Source organism: Panthera leo, chromosome A1 (assembly GCF_018350215.1).
Source record: "Panthera leo isolate Ple1 chromosome A1, P.leo_Ple1_pat1.1, whole genome shotgun sequence".
In the NCBI taxonomy this organism is placed as follows: domain Eukaryota; kingdom Metazoa; phylum Chordata; class Mammalia; order Carnivora; family Felidae; genus Panthera; species Panthera leo.
The window spans coordinates 116,446,479-116,468,581 of NC_056679.1; the positions used below are offsets into that span (position 1 = coordinate 116,446,479).

The 22,103-nt window shown below is 36.1% G+C and overlaps 1 protein-coding gene and 1 pseudogene across 4 annotated transcripts in view; one reads left to right on the forward strand and one right to left on the reverse strand.

Moving 5' to 3' along the window:
- Positions 1 to 22,103, forward strand: part of ANKHD1 (ankyrin repeat and KH domain containing 1) — a 131,636-nt gene that overhangs the window by 22,169 nt on the left and 87,364 nt on the right. For all 4 annotated transcript variants that reach the window (XM_042937009.1, XM_042937025.1, XM_042937018.1 and 1 more), the window contains exons 2-7: positions 6,242 to 6,395; positions 13,128 to 13,284; positions 14,636 to 14,783; positions 15,509 to 15,656; positions 17,489 to 17,722; positions 20,108 to 20,202. In XM_042937009.1, coding sequence (XP_042792943.1) covers positions 6,242 to 6,395; positions 13,128 to 13,284; positions 14,636 to 14,783; positions 15,509 to 15,656; positions 17,489 to 17,722; positions 20,108 to 20,202 — 936 coding nt within the window. The remainder of the gene's footprint in view (positions 1 to 6,241; positions 6,396 to 13,127; positions 13,285 to 14,635; positions 14,784 to 15,508; positions 15,657 to 17,488; positions 17,723 to 20,107; positions 20,203 to 22,103) is intronic.
- On the reverse strand, positions 20,456 to 21,598 carry LOC122218713 (annotated as a pseudogene).

Genomic DNA, 22,103 nt, shown 5'->3' on the forward strand with positions numbered 1-22,103 from the left:
AGACTTAAAGTATTTTTGCCGTTAGCATTTATAAAAGATTACTTATAAAAAAACAACAGTTTTTGTGAACCAGAATTCCTCTCATCTTTTTACTTCAACCGTTTATTTTTGTACCTAATCAAAGATAGAAAAAAAAAAGTTTGCAATCTTTAAGACTTGAAATAAACTTTATGGGTGCCTGGGTAGCTTGGTTGGTTGAGCATCCGACTTTGGCTCTGTTCATGATTTCACCGTTTGTGAGTTCGAGCCCTGTGTCAGGCTCTGGGCGGACAGCTCAGACCCTGGAGACTGCTTCAGATTCTGTCTCCCTCTCTCTCTGCCCTTCCTCCACTTGCATTCTGCCTCTCTCTCTCTCTCTCTCTCTCTCTCAAAAATAAATAATCATTAAAAATTAATTTTAAAAAGGCTCAAAATAAACTTTATTGTCATTGGCAAAAACAGTACCATTGTAAGTGGAAGTTTCATGTTTTGTTGCTCAGTGTAGTTGCTGGATAGAGATGAGCTATGTAACTGTCACTGGGCAGTAGAGACATTTCTGTGATCCTTTAGCTGTATATAAGATAAAAAACTATGAGCCTTCTGTATTTATACATGATAAAGACTAATTTAACTAGATCTAACATTATTTTGGACTTATCCATTTTATAGACCTGTTTTTGGAGACTATCTCACCAAGCCTTTTATGTTAAATATACAGAATTTGTCTAATTTAGTATTTCCATAGAGCTATAGATGGTTTTCATGTTGGCTGACCAGATATATTTTGAGATAATGCTATTGCAATCTGAATTATAAGTGTATGTATTTCAACAGGTTTATCAGGTGAGATATTTATGAACTGCCAAAAGCAAGCCACCAAATATTCCCAAAGTAATAGACATAACTGGATATTTTTTGCTTTTATTGAGTGCACATTGAGACAGGCTTTTAAAATTTTGAAGAAGGGGGTGCCTGGCTGGCTCAGTCGGTTGAGTGGCCGACTTCAGCTCAGGTCATGATCTCACAGCTTGTGAGTTCAAGCCCCACGTTGGGCTCTGTGCTGACAGCTCAGAGCCTGGAGCCTGCTTCAGATCAGTGTCTCCCTCTCTCTCTCTGCCCCAACCCACTCACATTCTGTCTCTGTCTCTCTCAAAAGTAAATAAACATTAAAAAAACTTTTTTTAATAAAAACATAAATAAAATTTTGGAGAAGACAAGACAAAGGATATATTAGAGTTGAGTGCATTTTGGTACCTCTGATTGACATAAATGTATTCAGATCATTTGTGTATATAGTTATGTATAATTATTAACTCATTCTGAGAAACTTAACACTTTTCTAACAAGTGTTGTAGATATTTAGAATTTGATCTTTTGGGCCAGCATTTAAATATAAAATGCCTAAAACTACACTTGAAAATTCAAGTGATCATCACAGGAAAAATTATAACTATGTGAAGTGATGGAACTTGCTGTGGTAATCATTTAGTATATACGTACATGAAATCATTATGTTGGACACCTTAAGCTCATAAAGTCTTGTATGTTAATTATATCTTAATGAAACTGAAAAGGTTAATAAAATGAAAAAAAGGAATTCAAGTGAGTGCTGATGAAAGTGTATCATGTGAGATTCTTCATGAATATCACTCTTCCAGTTTGAAAAGGCATAGAATATAGACACTGGTGAGTGACAGGACAAAAGAGTTATAATTACATAAAATTTAAAAAATTACATTTATATAGTGTTTTATTTTTTTTTATTTATTTTTTTTTTTATTTTTGGGACAGAGAGAGACAGAGCATGAACGGGGGAGGGTCAGAGAGAGAGGGAGACACAGAATCGGAAGCAGGCTCCAGGCTCCGAGCCATCAGCCCAGAGCCTGATGCGGGGCTCGAACTCACGGACCGCGAGATCGTGACCTGGCTGAAGTCGGACGCTTAACCGACTGCGCCACCCAGGCGCCCCTATATAGTGTTTTATTATTCTCAAGTTATTTTACCTTATTTCATCATTTCAGTAGCATTGTAAGATAGGTAGGGCAGGTATTACCTTTGTTGATTGAGGAAGAAATGGAACGTCAGAAACGCAGAAAGTGACAGCTTAACATCACACATAGTGCCTGATGAAACTGATACTTCAACCTAAGTCTCCTGATCTCTAGTACAATATTCTTTCCATTATGTCATGTTGCCTGATTGAAACTTGAATTTACATGCATTTTTAAGATGTAGGAGAATTAAACTGAGTAAGTTGTTTTATGAATTTTAATTTTTGGAGAGAGGTTGTAAGCCTTTTGAAGGCATGGGACACATCTCTATTTTGTGTTTTTCTTCCAAACTTGATTCTTCCCAAGCACTTAGGCATGTGCTGTCTTGCACTTAGGCATGTGCTGTCTTGTGTATGTGATACTAACATTACTGACATCCCGGATGACATTGCTACTGATGTTCTCTCCTTCTCCTGGTGGTGACCAGATAGACCATGAGCAAATCAACTTTTGCCTGTTGTTATTCAAATCTCTTCCCGGTTGTTCTGTGTAGCCTAAAGCTGTAGTTGTACTTTAGGTACTTTATAGTTTTTTAAAAAATTGATGTAAAGTTTACCTTTCCATAAAATTTAGCATTTTAAAGTGTACAATTCAGTAGTTTTTAGTGTATTTACAAGGTTGTATAGCAACCTTCACCAGTATCTAATATCAGACATTTTCATTATTCCAGAAAGAAACTTGAGACCTATTAGTACTCACTCTCATTCCTCCCTCTCTGACTGACTCTTCAGTTAACCACTAAATTACTTTCTATCTCTATAAATCTGTTTCTGTTGGCCATTGCATATAGGTGGAACCATACAATATGTGACTTCTTGTTTCTTCTTTCATTAAGCATAGTATTTGCAAGGTTCGCCTTGCATTCTATATCATGTGTCATTACTTCTGTGTTTTTTGATTTATTTTTTTAATGTTTTTATTTATTTTTGAGACAGAGAGACAGAGCATGAACAGGGGAAGGGCAGAGAGAGAGGGAGACACAGAATCTGAAGCAGGCTCCAGGCTCCAAGCTGTCAGCACAGAGCGCAACGCGAGGCTGGAACCCATAGCCTGTGAGCTCCTGACCTTAGCTGAAGTCGGATGCTCAACCAACTGAGCCACCCAGGCGCCCCTCATTACTTACTCCTTTTAATGGCCGAATGATATTACATTATATGGATATACCACATTTTGTTTATCCATTTACCAGTTGATAGACTTTTTTTTTTCTAATTTTTGTCTATTGTGCATAATACAGGTATGGCCTTCTGTAGACATATTTTTGTATGTTTTAAATCCTCTTAGGTAGGGGTACCCGGGTGACTTAGTTGGTTAAGCATCCAACTTTGGCTCAGGACATGATCTTGTGGTTCGGGGGTTCAAGCCATGTGTCAGGCTCTGTGCTGACAGCTCAGAGCCTGGAGCCTGCTTCAGATCCTGTGTCTCCCTTTCTCTCTGCCCCTCCCCCACTCATCCTCTGTCTCTCTGTCTCTCTCAAAAATAAATAAACATTAAAAAAAATCCTCTTAGGTATATACATAGAAGTGAAATTTCTGGGTCATACGGTTATTCTATGTTTAATTTTTGGGAAGCTGCAAAACTGTTCCCCACAGGGGTCATGTCATTTAGATTCCCACGAGCAGTATATGAAGGACCTTGTATTTTTTTAGTGTGGACCACTCATTGCTTTCCAAATGCATCTTCAAGCCCATTTTTTATTTCATTCCCTTCTACCTCTATTCCCATGTCTGACTACCTCGTGAAATTCTATTCATCCTTCAAAGCCTAAGTTAAATGCTGCTGCATGTGCAAAGTCTTGGATTACTGGGGCTGGAAGTGATTTCTCACTGTTTAATACATGTAGTTGTACCATTTGTTTCTCTTTGGGGTCTTTTGTGATAGTCATGGTGCCTTTAACTTCTATCTTCTATCATATTTTTGTACTGTCATGGTGCTTCATATAAAACAGGACTTGAGTAAATACTGTTTACTCATTGGGGAAATGAATGGGAGAGAATAGAAAATCCTTAACTTGGATTTTTAAAATGTTACATGGTACCTATAATCTCTGTTTGTCTTCATAATATGTGTAATACCATATTAGACCAATGCTTTTTATAAAATAGAAACGTTAACTTCTCAGTACCATTTGTAATAAAAAAATTCTAGAATTTGGAATGATGGTTTTTCTGTTCTCATAACTGGTAAGTTCCTAATAATACCTAATAATTTCTTGGGCCCGTGAGAAGATTTTTATTGCACACACAGTTATCTTTTAATATAATTTAACAACTGGTAGGCTGCATTTATCTTTTGGCATGGATTTAGAATGGCATCTTTGTCTGTAATTACATATGAAAGAAGCTGTGTTACAGGATAGTAATGTGGCTCCATGTTATTAGATCTGAAGTTTATTTTGTAAAATTTTAGTACTTCACTGGATAATAAAATGTAACCAAATTGTTTTCACTTTACACTCTTTCTTAGGATGTTTTTTGGTGTCCATTATGAAACTAATGACAACAGCCACATATGCCAAATAATGTAGTCCAAGTACTGTGGTCCTGTCTGGTGGCCTTGTCTAGTAGTTAAGAGCACAGATTGTGTAGCTATGTGGCTTGGGTTTGAAACCTGTCCTTGTCTTTGTCATTTATTAGCTATGTGACCAAGGAGAAGTACTTAACCTTTCTGTTCCTATTTTTCTATCTGTCTACAAATATGTTAACCTCCCTGGTTATACATATTTACATATTGCAGATGTATCTAGGTATATAAGTATATATTCGTTATATACATGAGTAGTCATGTTCATGTTTACAATCATATATGTATATTTTTAGCAAAGATCGTACTGTTTTGAATTTTGTGATTTTCATTTAACTTTATAAATGTTTTCTCATGTAACTAAATTATGCTTTAAAAACATTGTTTTTAATGACTGCATGGTAGTCTATGCTGTGAATGTACAAAATATATTTACCAAATTCCCCGTTGTAGTTTTTTTTCCTCTCATTTTTGGAATTTGAATTAATGTGCAGTGACTACCCCTGCATATTTTTGTCTGGCTTTCAGATACTTAAAAAACCATTTTTTTTAAGTTTTACTTATTTAAGTAATCTCTACACCCAGTGTGGGGCTCTAATTCACGATCCCCAGATCAAGAGCCACATGCTCTTCCAACTGAGTCTGCCAGGTGCCCTGTGGTTTTCAGATACTTATTAAAGGATAGATTCCTGAAAATGGAATTACTGAATCAAAGGGCATGAGCCTTTTAAAGCATTTTGGTACACATTTCCAAATTGCTTCCCAGAAAGATTGTACATATGTTACTTGTTGAGAAAATTAATTTAGAATTAACTTGTTTTGAAATTAGAAGGTTACATGTTTATTTTCATCAGTTGCTTTTGCTTATACCATTCATTCATTTCAACGATTATGTATTCAATACCTACTTTATATGATGTATTCTTAGGCCAGAGGATACAGCAGTGAACAAACAGGTATGTTTCCTAACCTCATTTAACTTTCTTGTCTGTAGGGCTCTAGATATTTGGCAGTGTTTTAAATACTATTTTCTTTTAAGAATCAGAAATTAATAAATTGATTAGAAGAGAGGAAAAAATGTGCCTTAATGACCTATCCATGCTATCTAGTCTTTTTTACTATCTAGTCCAATTTTCATCTTCCCAGGGGCTACGTTCATGTACTTGTTTCATTTAAAAACAAAAAACGGGGGTGCCTGGGTGGCTCAGTCGGTTTAAGTGCCTCACTTCGGCTCAGGTCATGATCTTGTGGTCTATGGGTTTGAGCCCCGCGTCGGGCTCTGTGCTGGCAGCTCAGAGCCTAGAGCCTGCTTCGGATTCTGTGTCTCCCTCTCTATTTGCCCCTCCCCTGCTCACTTGCTGTCTCTCTCTTTCTCTCAAAAATAAATAAACATTAAAAAAAATTTTTTTTAAACAAAAAGAAACCAAGCTCTGTGCTAGGCACAGAAGATGAAATGCTCTTCAGGAAACTTGAATCTGGTGTATCTGAATTAGACTATAGTTATGTCTGAAGATAAGCAGATAGGCAGGACGCTCCCTCAAAGACCCTTCCCACAGCCTCATGTTTCTACGGTAATTTATCTGCTTATACTTAAATTCTAAATCAGAAATCATATTACTTTAAATTATAGTTATTCTGACAATATGGAGATTAGTTTCATAGATACTGCATTTTTAACTCATAAACAGGTTGAATCGTTTATTTTGGACCAAGAAGATCTGGATAACCCAGTACTTAAAACAACATCAGAGATATTCTTATCAAGTACTGCAGAAGGAGCAGACTTACGCACAGTGGATCCAGAGACACAGGCACGATTAGAAGCATTGCTGGAAGCAGCAGGTAATTTATTTCTTGTTTTGTTATTTTCATCTCTTTAAAAGTCTAGATCTCTGTACAGAGCTGTGCAAGATTGCCCCAAAATTATATAACATTATATGAGATTTGAACTCTTAGTATGTGTTATGTTTTTTATTGTTCACGTTTTATATTTAAAAAATTCTTGGTTGAAAGTTTTTAGAGAATGATTTCTGGGCTCAACACTATTTTTAAAGGTCTTAGATAATCAGATACTTATCAATGAAAACTTATCTATTTCCAATTACATTATAAATGTGTGAGATAAATTTGGTTCCGTAAGTTATGAATCTTTGATCTGAACTGATTTAAGGGTATTCTGCCTGTGATTTCTTACTCATTTTAGTCTAGGGATAACTTAATTATTGTAAGTTGCTAGTTTTTTAATGTTTATTTATTTTTGAGAGAGAGAACGCTCTTGCACATGCGCTTGTGTGCAGGAGGGGCAGAGAGAGAGGGAGACAGGATCTGAAGCGGGCTCTGTTCTGCACTGACAGCAGAGAGCCCAGTGCAGGGCTTGAACTCACAGACCATACCGTGAGATCATGACCTAAGCCAAAGTCAGATGCTTAACCAACTGACTCAGCCAGGTGCCCCTATGAGTGGCTATTTTTTAAAAAAAGATGTTTATTTATTTTGAGAGAAAGAAAGAGAGAGGGTATGCATGCATGTGAGCAGGAGAGGGGCAGGGAGAGAGGTAGAGCTGCGAGTGCAGAGCCTGATGCAGGACTGAATCATACAAACTGTGAGATCATGACCTGAGCTGAAATCGAGAGTTTGACACCTAACTGAGCCACCCAGGTGCCTCCTAAGTTGCTATTTTTTATTGTATTATTTTATTTTATTTATTATTTTATTACTGTTGTTTATATTGAACACCCTGTTTATTATTTGCTGTACCAAGTCTCCATTCCACTATAAAGAAAGGCTTTTTATCAGCTAAAATTGTTTTAAGAAGGAAGTTAACTTTTTAAAATCTTTTATGTTGTTTTTTTTTATATTGCTTTTGAGATATGTTCACTTTGTATGACACTCCTTTTAGTTACTTATTTAGCATAAATATATGTGTATGTTAAATACATGTAAGAATTTAATCTAGAGGAATGTATAGGTTATTTTTTAAAATAGTGCCTAAAAAATAAATTAAAAAATAGTGCCTAAAAACTTGTTAGAGTGCCATATATACTTTAAACCATGTTAAAGCTATTAAACTTCAGAAAATTCAAAATAAAAAAGTTTTAAAGTATAGAAATTTGATTCAGTTACTGAGTACTCTAATAAGCATAATATTAAAGATTCAGAAAAATCACAGCAGCTTTTTAGCACATTTCATATTGACTGAACAATACAGCATCAATTTGATCAAATAATGACAAGGACAAGAGCTAAAATAAATTGAACATTTTTTGGTAAAGTTTATTCATTTATTCTGAGGGGCACCTCGGTGGCTCAGTTAAGTGTCTGACTTCAGCTCAGGTCATGATCCCACGGTTCGTGGGTTTGAGCCCCGCGTCGGGCTCTGTGCTGACAGCTCAGAGCCTGGAACCTGCTTCAGATTCTGTGTCTCCCTCTCTCTCTGCCTGTCTCCTGCACACGCTCTGTCTCTCTGTCTCAAACTTATTTATTTTGAGAGAGGGAGTGGGAGAGAGTGGGGGTTGAGCCGAGGGAGAAGAAGAGAGAGAGAATCCGAAGCAGACTACATGCTCAGTGTGGAGTATGATGCTGGGCTCAATCTCATGACTGTGAGGTCACTACCTGAGCCACCCAGGTACCCCAAATTGAGCATTTTTCTATTATTCTTGGAAAGACAGATGTTATGTTAAAAATGAGCTTACTTGATATCATCTTGTTATTCCTTTAATTCTGTCCTGTTATGGAAAAGCACAGGTACAATTTGTAGCCCATTGACTTTTAGTCTACCTACTGTATCTTTTTGGAACTGATAGAAACTTAAAATTAAATTGAACAAAATAAGACTGTTTAAATTAGGGCAGAACTAGTAATAAAAAAAAAAAAGGTATAAAGATCACATCACATTGATAATGACATTGAATGTCCTTCCCTTCTAGTCTGGATTTCCTGTAAATCTCCTACTTGTGATTTAGGGATATACTGTATAAGATTCCTGAAATGGGAGTGCCATGACTACACTCTAATTTTTTTGTTTGTTTGTTTGTTTGCTTTGCTTTGGAATCTTACATTCTTTTGCTTAGAGCAGAGAGAAACTTGGAGAAAAGTCTTCTCTGTTTTCCTTTTCTTAGAAAAGGTTTAGGCTTTGTTTTCTGGTGGTAGCATATCTTTACTCTCTGATTTAGGCTGACACTTCACTCATGTTGAGCGTACTATTCCTTAATTCCTAACTAAGGGCTTTAAACTAATTTCTCCTTTTTTCTGGCACCTCATGATTCTTATTCAGGGCTGTTTTCTGGTACATTAAGCACTTTTCTTTCCCTGTTTTCTCTTAATTCATAGAAGTCTAGAAAAAGCAGCGAGATACCTTAGAATTGCCTGTTTTTCATACATATATTGATAGAAAGAACATAAACCTTGAAAGTAATGATTATCTGCCTTTCAGGAGGTGTTAAAAACTATTGAATTTAAAAATTTTGCATATTTTGACAATTTAAACTCCATACACAGTTAGATATGTCTTTGATGGTCCAAAGAAGTTGTCAAATGTATTTTAAAATGATGTGCTTCTTTCTAAGAACTGTGCAAGTCAACTGTTTAATGAATATTTTCTTTTTGTCCTAAAGCATTTTCATTTGCTTTTTGGACATTGTTTTCAGGAATTTTTAGACTCTGTGGTTTTTTGTTTTTGCTTTTAAGTAGTCTCTTCACCCAATGTAGGGCTCAAACTCATGACCCTAAGATGAAGAGTCACATGCTCCACCAACTAAGCCAGCCAGGTGCTCCTAGATTCTGTGTTTCTAATTGTGAGAATATACTAGGCATTACTAGGCTTATTAAGGAAAATAGGATTTTTGACACTATTTTAACTGAAAAAATGAAATGGAAAATGTTTTTTCTTTAAGATTCTTTGATATTCTTAGAGAAAATGAAGAATCTTAAAGCTATTTCAAGAATTTTATTTATTTATTTATTTTTGTTGTTATTTTTAATTTTTTGAGAGGGAAAGAGCATGAGCAGGGGAGGTGCAGAGGGAGGGAAAGAGAAGGAGATAGAGAATCCCAAACAGGTTCCACACTGTCAGAGCAGAGCCTAACACGGGGCTCAAACTCAGGAACCGTGAGATCATAACCTGAGCCGAAATCAAGACTTGGATGCTTAACCGACTGAGCCATCCAGGCACCTCTGTTTTTAATTTTTTTAAAGATTTTATTTTTGAGTAATCTCCGCATGCAGTTTGGGGCTCAAACTCACAACGCTGATACCCAGTCACATGCTGTACTGACTCAGCCAGTCAGGTGCCCCACAAGAATAATTTTTAAAAATTATGTTCTTCTAAATTATAAATATAATACGATCAAAGGTAGGTAAAGCAATATGAAATGTATTAAGTAGATAATAAAACCTTCCTATTGTTAAGGTTTACATATACTTCCAGGCTTTTTCCTGTGTAGCTTTATAAATGCATGTATATATTTAAACACACATAATTTTTAAAACAATGAAGTAAGCGTCACGTTACACAAAATGTATTGTAACTCCCTTTTTTTCACTTAATTTATTGTGGGCATCCTTGTATAACATGGTATGTCTCTTTCTCCTTGTTTTGTTTTGTTTTTAATCATTTTGGGAAAGAGTGGGAGAGAGGGAGAATGAGAGGGAGAGGGAGAGAGAGAGAATCCTAAGCAGGGTGTCAGTGCAGAGCCCATCGCAGGGCTCGATCTCATGAATTGGGAGATCATGAGACCTGAGCCCAAATCAAGAGTCAGATGCTTAACCGACTAAGCTACCCAGGTGCCCCACTTTCTCCTTCTTTTAAAGGGTAAGATAATATTCTCTTGCTTAGATGTATCATGATTTATTTTACAGTTCCTTATCGAGGGATATTTAGGTTATTTCCTCTTTTCCCATATTACAAATAATGATGTAGTTGATATTCATTTATAATTTTTCTTACTTGTGCAAGTATCTTTATAGGACAAATTATTAGAAAGTGGTATCACTGTGTCAAAGAATGTTTACACTTAAAGTTTTGCATTTAAAAAATTATATATATATATAAAAAGAAAGGGGCGCTTTGGTGGCATAGTTGGTTAAATGTCTGACTCTTGACACTTGATATCACAGTTTGTGAGTTTGAGCACCACATCAGTCCCTGCTCTGATGGTGTACAGCCTGCTTGGGATTCTGTCTCTCCTCTGTGCCCCTCCCCTGCTTATGCTTTCTCTTTCTCTCTCTCAAGATGAATAAATAAACATTAAAATTTTTTTTGAATTTTGATAACTTGTCAAATTTGCTCCCACCCTGCCAACTTGTACCAGTATACATTCCTATTAAGTTTTAGAGGGCCTTACACTTCAGTCATTTTTATTGTCAATTTCAAAGTTTATGTTCATTTAATATCGGCAAGTTGCTTGGTAGCTCTTTATAAATGATAATATAAGTTTATTGGATGCTAATTTTTCCAGTTTTTATTTTGCCTTAACTTTATGGTGTGCTTAATTATATAGAAATTTTTACTGAAATTAAAAATGTTTAATATCACATGTATTAATCTTTTATTTCATGGTTTTGGGGATTTGGTCTCATGCATAGAAAAGCCTCCTCTACATCAGCATTAGAAAATACCACATAGTATAGTAGTGCCTTTCAGTCTTTATTTTATACATTTAGATCTTCAGTCTACTTGGTATTTATTTTTGGGAATGGGGTGAATTAGAGATCCGTCTTAATTTTCAAATGATAATCACTTTCTGAACAGTGTTTTTGAAATAAGCCCTCCCATCTCCTTTAATTTGAAATGTCAATTTACAAATGATCTAGGGCTTTTTTCTTTTTTAAGTTTATTTATTTTGAGAGAGAGAGAGCATGCACATGCATGCATGTGGAGAAGGAGCAGAGAGAGAGGGAATGAGAGAGAATCCCAAGCAGGCTTCCACACTGTCAGCACAGAACCCAACGTGGGGCTCAAACTCACAAACTGAGATCATGACCTGAGCTGAAATCAAGAGTCAAACGCTCAACCGACTGAGCCACGTAGACACCTCATCTCTTGTATATCCTTGATATAATTATCTGTTTCTGTGCAGATAACATACTGTTATAATTTTCTTTCTTTTTTGAAATTTTTTTAACGTTTATTCATTATTGAGAGACAGAGCATGAGTATGGGAGGGGCAGAGAGAGGAGGAGACACAGAATCTGAAACAGGCTCCGGGCTCTGAGCTGTTACCACAGAGCCTGATGTGGGACTCGAGCTCACAAACCACGAGATCATGACCTTAGCTGAAGTCGGACGCTCAACCGACTGAGCCACCCAGATGCCCCTCATGCTGTTATAATTTTCATGGCATCCTAATACATTTTATATCTTATTGGGAAAATTTTCCCTTCTTTCTTTCCTTGTTGTTGTTCTCCAAAACTTCATTAACTATTTTTCTCTCATTTTCAGCAGTGATCAGGCAATGATATTATCATCAAAATTTTCTATTACAGCAGTATCTGATTCCTCACTGAATCTAGACAAAAAGATTTATTGGCAAGTTAGACACCTAATAGCCCCACTAGACTGTGAGCTCCATAAGGATGGGAACTATGCCTTATCCCTTTTTGTCTTCCCAATGTCTGCAAATCACAAGAACATAATAAATATAAGAATGAACTTATTTCAATTTATACTGTTATCCTAGAAGATGGTTCTAGGTGGCTATTCCACCAAAAGGAAAAACTGTTGGGTTGTTTGTTATAATAGTACAGAATATTCCCTTTATTACTACTGAAAAGAGTATAGATAAATATGATCTTATACTAGAGATCTTACAGTATGACTATATATTTTGAAAGAACTTTCATTTTCCTCAATGAGCCTCACGTTAAGTTACATTTGGAATTAGGTAGGGAACAAATTAGTATGATGTGCATTGCAAAGATGGAAAGACTAAAACAGGTGGTTATGTGATGGCCTTTTGACATTAGTGACAAAATTGATATCAACCTTATGTTCTGAATGTCAGCCTTATCTATGGAGACTCTGCCGGTTTTGCCCTACATAGTAGTGTTTAGAAATGTAATTACATGGATAAAGAAATTGTGGTTTATATACACAATGGAATACTACGTGGCAATGAGAAAAAATGAAATATGGCCTTTTGTAGCAACATGGATGGAACTGGAGAGTGTGATGCTAAGTGAAATAAGCCATACAGAGAAAGACAGATACCATATGGTTTCACTCTTATGTGGATCCTGAGAAACATAACAGAAACCCATGGGGGAGGGGAAGGAAAAAAAAAAAAAAAAAAAGAGGTTAGAGTGGGAGAGAGCCAAAGCATTAGAGACTGTTAAAAACTGAGAACAAACTGAGGGTTGATGGGGGGTGGGAGGGAGGGCAGGGTGGGTGATGGGTATTGAGGAGGGCACCTTTTGGGATGAGCACTGGGTGTTGTATGGAAACCAATTTGACAGTAAATTTCATATATTAAAAAATAAAAAAAAAAAAGGAAAAAAAAAAAATAGAAATGTAATTACAACTTGCACTTTATGTTTTTTCTTCCCCTGTGCTGCCTGATTCATTGACGCATGCTGAAGGAATTGGCAAATTGTCAACTGCTGATGGTAAAGCTTTTGCAGACCCTGAGGTACTCCGGAGACTGACATCCTCAGTAAGTTGTGCACTAGATGAAGCTGCTGCTGCACTGACCCGAATGAGAGCAGAAAACAGCCACAATGCAGGACAAGTAGACACGTATGTGTATAATGAATTCTTCTGGATATTAGACATTTTCTGGAGTGGACTTTGGGGAAGTAACAAATTTTGGTCAAGTATATCTTTTGGAGGGATTTATAAACTTTAGCTAAGTGGCTATTAGAATGGCTATTAATATTTTAAGTGTATATATATGGTGTTATATATATATGTGTGTGGATATAAAAATAGATGTTATATTTTTATTCTTGCATTCTACTCATATTCATTGACCATTCTTGTGGAATGAAAATACCACAAGTGAGAAATCCAAAGTGAATAAAGATCTGATTTCTATTTCTAAGGCAGTTACTTACTCTGATTATCCTAGTACACTCTAAACTGACTGCTTAAGTAATAATAAATGAAATAGGTTGCTCTAATCCAAGTACTTGCTACTCAAATATGATTCATAAGTAGCAGTAGCAGCAAGCAGTGCCTTAGATCTCATTAGAAATGCAGAATTCCAGACCTCACCTCAGAGCTACTGAATCAGAATCTGTATTTTAACAAGAAAAATGGGTGATTCATGTGCATATTAAAGTTTGAGATTTATCAATTTTTTTTTAATGGTTATTCATTTTTGAGAGAGAGAAAGACAGACACACAGACAGACAGTGTGAGCAGGAGAGGGGCAGAGAGAGAGAGGGGAACACAGAATCGGAAGCAGGCTCCAGGCTCCGAGCTGTCAGCACAGAGCTTAATGCGGGGCTCAAACCCACAAACCATGAGACCATGACCTGAGCCAAAGTTGGACGCTTAACCAACCGAGCCACCCAGGCACGCCTCTTTTTTTTTTTTTTTTTTTTTTAAAGTTTTGGGGGTTTTTTGTTGTTGTTGTTTTAAGTAACCTCTACACCCAACATGGGGCTTGAACTCACAATCCTGAGATTAAGAGTTGCATGCTCTACTGACTGAGCCAGCCAGGCTCCCTGATTTTGTTAAACATTCTGTAGTAAAATTTTTACTTAGATTGAACCTTCTGTTACCAAACAAAATTTTAAACCATGGAATTATATCCCAAATGTCTTTGCGGATTATTGCATTGGTAGAGTTTAAAAACTTGTACATGTACTTTATTTAAAATTTAATATGACAGTATGTTAGAACATTTCACAAAATAAAAATGACAGCTGTTTTCATATTCACTTATTGCCTTTCTGGCTTGGTTGGCCTACATGAATAATTAGTATTGCAAACAAGATGCTCAGCACACAAAATGTTCATGCAATTTTTTTTCCTTACCGTATCAACATTTTTCTATGTATGACTCTTTGTATTTAATGTAATTTATTTTGAGAGGGTTCTGAGTCTTTCTGTGTTGGCTAATTGTTGATGGTTTTGTTTTCAGTCGTAGTCTGGCAGAAGCTTGTTCAGATGGGGATGTGAATGCTGTTCGTAAATTGCTAGATGAAGGCAGAAGTGTAAATGAACATACAGAAGAAGGAGAAAGTCTGCTGTGTTTGGCTTGTTCAGCAGGGTATTATGAATTAGCACAAGTAAGCAGAAATTATCTTGAGTGATTGAAATTGTGGAAGGATTTTGATTTTTGTTATCACTAATAAAAGAAATTATAGTTACAGGGCAAGTTCTTTCCTTTCAGGCAGTAGGTAAAATAGAAACTCGTACATAATTAATTTTGTTGCCTACACACGCAATTGGGCATGGTCCATTTTTCTGCTCAAAAATTTTTCTACTCAGAACTGTTCCTAATGAATAAGAAGCACATAGAAATAATAGTAATATTTTAAAACTCATCCTTAGAAATAATACACAGCTATAATGTAAAGTAGTGATTTATTTTCATTTCATCCAGATTACCTCAATTCTTATAGTTTTTTTCTGTCTGTTTTAGCAGTATTGGGAAATACCCATGTGTTTACCAGATAGTTTCTGTTTGGGGAGTATAGTTTTGCTGTTCTCTTGCTAGATAACCCCAAGCATAACACAAACTCTTTGAAAAGAGCAGTTAACATTTTATCATGGGTTGGCTAATGTGATTACCTACATTACCTAAAGATCAATATGTAATGGAATTGTAAAAAATAACATCTAACTTAGTGTTTTAAGTGGTGAGCACTGGCATATTTTCCCAAAAGGTGGTTATTTTTTTATTTTTCTTCACCCCCACTCTAAAAGAATATCTTTCCAGATTCAGTATATTCTCTAGAAGTACTATTAATAGTAAGAATTGACATTCCCTCTGTGTGTATGTGTTTTAAAGGTATTGCTTGCTATGCATGCTAATGTTGAAGATCGAGGGAATAAAGGAGATATAACTCCCCTAATGGCAGCATCCAGTGGAGGTTACTTAGATATCGTGAAATTATTACTTCTTCATGATGCAGATGTCAACTCCCAGTCAGCAACAGGTAAGTAGAAAGTGATGTGTAAATTTGAGGAAAGGAAATTGATATATTTAATTGTAACCTGAGAGATAAAAATTTGATTTTTACATCTGCACAACAGTAGTGAACCTACAGAAAAATCTTAGCCATTGTTCAGGATCTCTGAGTAAAATATAAATTAATTTGATATCAAAAGACTGAGATTGTGTTTGCCTAAGAGTGACAGTTTTTCTGTTGGGGACACTTTCTTTTTTGCCATAATGATATGTAACATATAAAGAGGCAAAATTAGGAACTGTATATCTTATAATTCTTTATCTCATTTAAATCCAACTCTCTTGTCTTTAGATTATAAATTAACCTGAGATTATTTACCCTGTGGTAAATAATTTCCATGTCAGACATACCGAATGCATTTACTATTAAGATATTCTTGTGGCAGAATGAAAGTTATTACAGTAAGGGCTGTTCTTTTAGTTATTTGTCTTTCCCAGACACACAGACTGGAGGAGCCTTGGTCATGTGTCTTGAGTTATAAGTACAGTTTTAGTAGTAGGATTCCTTGGATTTAGTGAGGCAACAACATAATTTTTAAAAATTTGCATAATGAAAGCATATCAGTGTTTCATACCATTAAGTGAATATTAAATGTAGCCTTATTTTTTTTAAATGATTTTTTAAAGTGAATTTATTTATTTTGAATGAGCGTGAGGGTACATGCAAGAGGGGAAGGGCAGAGAGAGAGGGAGAGAGAGAATCCCAAGCAGGCCCTGCACTAACAGTGAGGAGGAAGCCCCTAGGAAGTCTTGCTCATTTTAAAAATAAATTAGGCGACATGCCTGGGTGGCTCGGTGAGTCAAGCTTCTGACTCTTGGTTTCGGCTCAGGTCATAATCTCATGGTTCATGAGCTTGAGCCCCATCCCCGGCTCTGTGCTGACAGTATGGAGCCTGCTTGGGATTCTCTCTCTCCCTCTCTGTCTGCTCCTCCTCTGGTCATGTTCGCTTTTGCGTGCATGCGCTCTCTAAATAAACAAACAAACTTCAAAAAAAATAATAAAATAAGCAAGACTTCCCAGAAGGATTTGTAGACCATTTTGCTGACCACTTTGTCTTAGTTGTAATAATAGTAATATGCTTAATGTGTAACATGGTTGAACAGTTGAATTCTGAACACATTGGATTCTTTAATGTTACTCTTCTTGCTGAATCTTTAAAACAGTCTTCTTTAGTCTCATACTGTTGGATAGTTAAACCACTTCTCTTACCCCCTCTAATAAATAAAAATCCTCAAAATAAAATCAGGAAAGAAAGAAGTGGCAAACCAAGGGATAATGACCTTGTAAAGAAATTTTTCTTTTGAAGGAGTTATGCTGAGGGGGGTTTATATCTTCCTACTTCATTAGCTTGTCCAGTGAGATTAAGTGTCATTTAAAAAAAATCCCCTTTTAGCATATTTTTATCTAAAATATTCTATGTATCATTCAAAATGATTCTTTTTTTCATTACAGTACAATTTAGGAATATTTAACATTTTCTTTCTATGTATATTCATGTCTTAATTTTCTTTTACCTTTCCTTTATACATTTTATTCATAAGACAATTCATTGTTTTAGGTACATTTTCCATCTGACACATATCTTTAGCAGGAAGAGAAGTAAATTGACCTGTTTATAATAAATCTTTTAATTAGTAAGAAAATTAAGATTGCTACTTCTAACCAATAGAACAAAAAAACTTGAGATGATAGTTTTAGTGGTTTATGTAAAGGAATTGAAGAGGTAGAGCTCGAGCATGGCATAATTATAATTGTCTCCATTTTATCATAATTCTATATTTCTTTTTGGCTTCTGTTAGGAAATACTGCACTAACTTATGCCTGTGCTGGAGGATTTGTTGACATTGTGAAAGTGCTACTTAATGAAGGTGCAAATATAGAAGATCATAATGAAAATGGACATACCCCCTTGATGGAAGCAGCCAGTGCAGGTCATGTGGAAGTTGCAAGAGTTCTTCTGGATCATGGGGCAGGCATCAACACTCATTCTAATGAATTCAAAGAAAGTGCTCTTACCCTTGCATGCTACAAAGGTACTCTCTCTATATATGAATATTTATATATTTTTTTCATATCAACTTTGAATATTTAAATATTTGAATTTTGAGGGTTTTTTTTTTAATGTGTATATATTTTGAGCAAGAGACAGAGAACAGAGAGCACGTGCATGTGCTTGTGCACAAGCTGGGGGAAGAGCAGAGAGAGAGAGAGAGAGAGAGAGAGAGAGAGAATCCCAAGCAGGCTCCACACTGTCAGCGCAGAGCCCAATGTACGGCTCGATGTCACAAACCATGAGATCATGACCTAAGACGAAATCAAGAGTTGGACACTCAACTGTCTGAGCCACATAAGCGCCCCGAGGATTAAATATTTGAATTAATTTTGTATTACTTAGGTTTTCCTTGTGCTGTCAAATTATCTAGCTTCTAAGAGATTATATAGAAAGTCTATTTTAGTCTGTATCTCATAAAGTATAATTTAACAGTGTGTTTATTATTTTAATTTCTATTTATTCAGGTAGCTATGAAGTCAACGAAAACTTGTAGCATAAAACTTGAAGGTTTCTGTTATTTAATAACTTTTGTTTTATATGATTTTTCCAACTATTACTTCAAAAATAAAGCACACTCAGATAACAGTAAAAATAATAATCACAGTTGATATAGAAAACTTGAAAAACACAGAATAGGGTAAGGAAAGGAAATTTTACAGTGACATGTAATGTTACCCCCTAAAGATGAAGGCATGTAAACAGTATTTTAGTATATTTACTTCCAGTGTGTTTTTAAAGCATATATATATAAACATATGTATAATTTTTAAACTATACAACCAAACTTAACTGTTTTGTAGTGTGCTTATTTTATTTAGCAATATGTCATGAACATTTCCCATCTCAAGAAATATTTTTCTAACACAGCTTTTGGTGGTCACATAGTACTTCACTATTTCAGGAGTGGGTTAGGCTGCACATGTCATGAAACCTAAATTAAGAATTATTTGAACAAAAGAGAGGCTTTTTCTTTTTTACATAAATCAAGTCCAAGGGTAGGCTGTCTAGAGCTAGTTTAGCAGCAGTTCCACTGCTATCAAGATCTCAGAATTCTCTTTTTTCTGCTCTACCTTTCTAGTATGTGGTTTCTATCCTCAAAGTTACCTACACTCCAAAATGGTAGCGAGAGCCCCAGCAATCCGTATTCTAGGAAGGATGAAAGGGTAAGGGCAAAATGGGGAGTGTCCTTCAATTTAGTAAGCTACCTTTAAGGAATCTTCATAGAAGTTCTGCCTTATAGCTACCACTTACATCACACTGGCTACACATAACAAGGGAAGCTGGGAAATGTAGTCTTTTAGTCAGGCATTTTGCCACTCAGATAAAATCAGAGTTCTACTATTAAGGAAGACTGAAAGAGTGGGTATTGGGTAGGGAACTCGTAGTCTTTGCAAATACTTCAGATGGATGCACCATAATGCCTATTGTTGGACACTTGAATTGTTCCCAGTTTTTCACTATTATTAAAAACACTGTAATAACATCCTTGTGTAGACATCTTTGCCTAATCTCTGATTATTTCCTTAGGATAAATTCCTGGAAGTGGAATTGCTGGGTCAAAGGGTATGGACATTTTTAAGGCTTTTGATACATATTGCCAAATTGCCTTCTAGAAAGGTTGAACCAATTTACACTCCCACCAGCAGTGTTTGAGAGTGCCCTTTATCCCACCCTACACCCTCACCAACACTGGGTATTATCATTCTTTTTAATATTTGCCATTTTGATAATAGAAAATGGTGTCTCATTTTAATTTGCATTTGTTTAATAGGAAGGTTTAATTTTTTTTTTTTCAGTTTAGTAATCATTTGCTTTTCTTTTTTAATAACCATTTCATGTCCTTCATCCATTTTTCTACTGGAGTGTTTGTCTTTTTCTTGCTGACTATTAAGGCTTTTTATATATTAAATGTATCCAGAGGGTTGAAATTATTTTGAAAGGATTATTCTATGCCTGTTCATTTCCACAGTGAGTTTATGGTCATTATGTTAATGCTGTTTTTATGAAAAATATGATGCAAACATACTTTACCTGGCATTTGATTTGATTTCAGTGTTTTGATTTGATAGTTTGATAAGTAGTTTATAATAGAATATATAATAGTATTATTGCTTTATTTAACTTGAATTATGTGCTTTGAACTAATTCAATCTTTAAAACCTAGATACCTTGACGAGAGCCTGCTTATTAGTTTGGATTGGCTTTGTAAAAGTGTCATTGCTTTATTGAATGAAAAATTAATTCTCTTATAAACTTTTGTATAGATACCTGAAAGAAAATGATTCCTCATTTTAATTCTTACGTATTAAATTAATACTCAGTTCCTTAGAAATACAATTTTAAAATTTGTGTTCTTTTCTTTAAGGCCATCTGGATATGGTTCGATTTCTACTTGACGCTGGTGCAGATCAAGAGCACAAAACAGATGAGATGCACACTGCCTTAATGGAGGCTTGCATGGTAATTTTAAATTGCACTCACTTGAAACAACATTATTGAAAAACAATGTTTTGTTTAACCTTTGTTTTTGTTTTGTTTGTTTTGGAAGATAACTTTTTTTAATGTTTATTTATTTTTGAGAGAGAGATAGAGTGTGAGTGGGTGAGGGGCAGAGAGCGAGGCAGACAGAGGATCTGAAGCGGGCTCAACGCCAACAGCCAACAGCCCGATGTGGGGCTCAAACTCAGGAACTGTGAGATCAGGATCTGAGCTGAAGTAGGATGCTTAACCGACTGAGCCACCCAGGTACCCCAGAAGAGAACTTTTTATTACTTTTATGTACAGAAAATTCAACAGCATACACTTAGCCCAGTTTGGTGGACAGTTATTTAGCCTTTCCTTTTTCCAATTTGGCAATGCAAACCACTGACTTTGGACCCCGTACGTTGCTTCCCCAGTGATAGTGGATCTCATCATATCTGTCATTGTAATTGGTCCTGATAGTTTCCACCAGCTTAGGCAGAGCTTCTTTGTCTTCCAAGTTAAGCTGTGTGAAGTCAGCAGTGGTACAGGTCTTTCCATGGGCCAGAAACCCCAATCTGGGCCTTCCCCTTGATAAAGCAGTAGGGAACCCCCATCTGAAGACACAGGACATCAATCAGCTCAGTGGGATCCACATCATGTGCAGTTACTACCAAGTGAACCTTCTTATTTTCTATTGAGGTGGTGATAGTATTAACCCCAGCTTGAAGGACAGGTGGCCTCTTAGCGGGGACATCCTCTTTCCCTGCAGCTTTCTTCTCAGACCAGGTCAACAGTCTCTCCTTCTTCTCTTGCTTTGTCTCTGTTCTGTATTTATGGGCCAGCTTAAGCAGTTGAGTAGCTGTTTGGTGGTATAGAGCCTGGGTGAACTGGTTAATTGCGGGAGGCACTTTTATTTTATTTTTATTTTTTGTGCGGAAGGCACTTTTAAAGTTTATTTATTATTTATTTTTAGAGAGTGTGAGTGCATGAGCAGGGGATAAGCAGAGAGAGGGGCAGAATCCCAAGCAGGCTTCATGCTCACAGTATGGAGCCTGACGCCGGGCTTGAACCCATAAACTCTGAGATCATGACCTGAGCCGAAACCAAGAGTTGGATGCTCAACCAAATGAGCCATCCAGGTGCCCTCGGGAGGCACTTTTAAATGTTTATAGAGTTTATAGCCCTTTGCCACTATAGGTGGGTGTAGTGGGGCCATTTGACAAAGCAGGTAAGGTTCCTTTTGGGCTGGATATCCTGTCTGATGCCAAAATTCTTGGACCTTTTCTCAGATGGAATTGACCACCTTCTTGGCCTCCTGCTTCTTCATTGCAGCAGGGGCCAGAGCCACCTTCCTCCCTGTAACCTTCTTTCCTTTTGGCATCTTGGATGGCTGGAGGAGACTTGTTTAACTTTAATTGGAAATCTGTCAATGTAGGAAGCACTACAAAAGGCAGGCTTGGCTCTGTCATTTCCAACACACCGATAGACTTATTTTCTCCCCCCCCACCCCCTTTTGTGTGTGTGTGTGTGTGTTAAAAGACACATAACAGGGGCGCCTGGGTGGCTCAGTCGGTTGGGCGACCGACTTCAGCTCAGGTCATGATCTTGCATTCAGTGAGTTCGAGCCCTGCATTGGGCTCTGAGCTGACAGCTCAGAGCCTGGAGCCTGCTTCAGATTCTGTGTCTCCTTCTCTCTGCTCCTCCCCTGCTTGTGCTCTCTTTCTGTCTCTCAAAAATGAATAAACGTTAAAAAAATTAAAAAGACACATAACATAAAATTTACCATCTTAGCCATTTTTAAAAGATTTTATTAAAAAAAAAAAAAAAGATTTTATTAAAATAAATAAATATTTAAAAAAATAAAATAAAATAAAATAAAATAAAATAAAATAAAATAA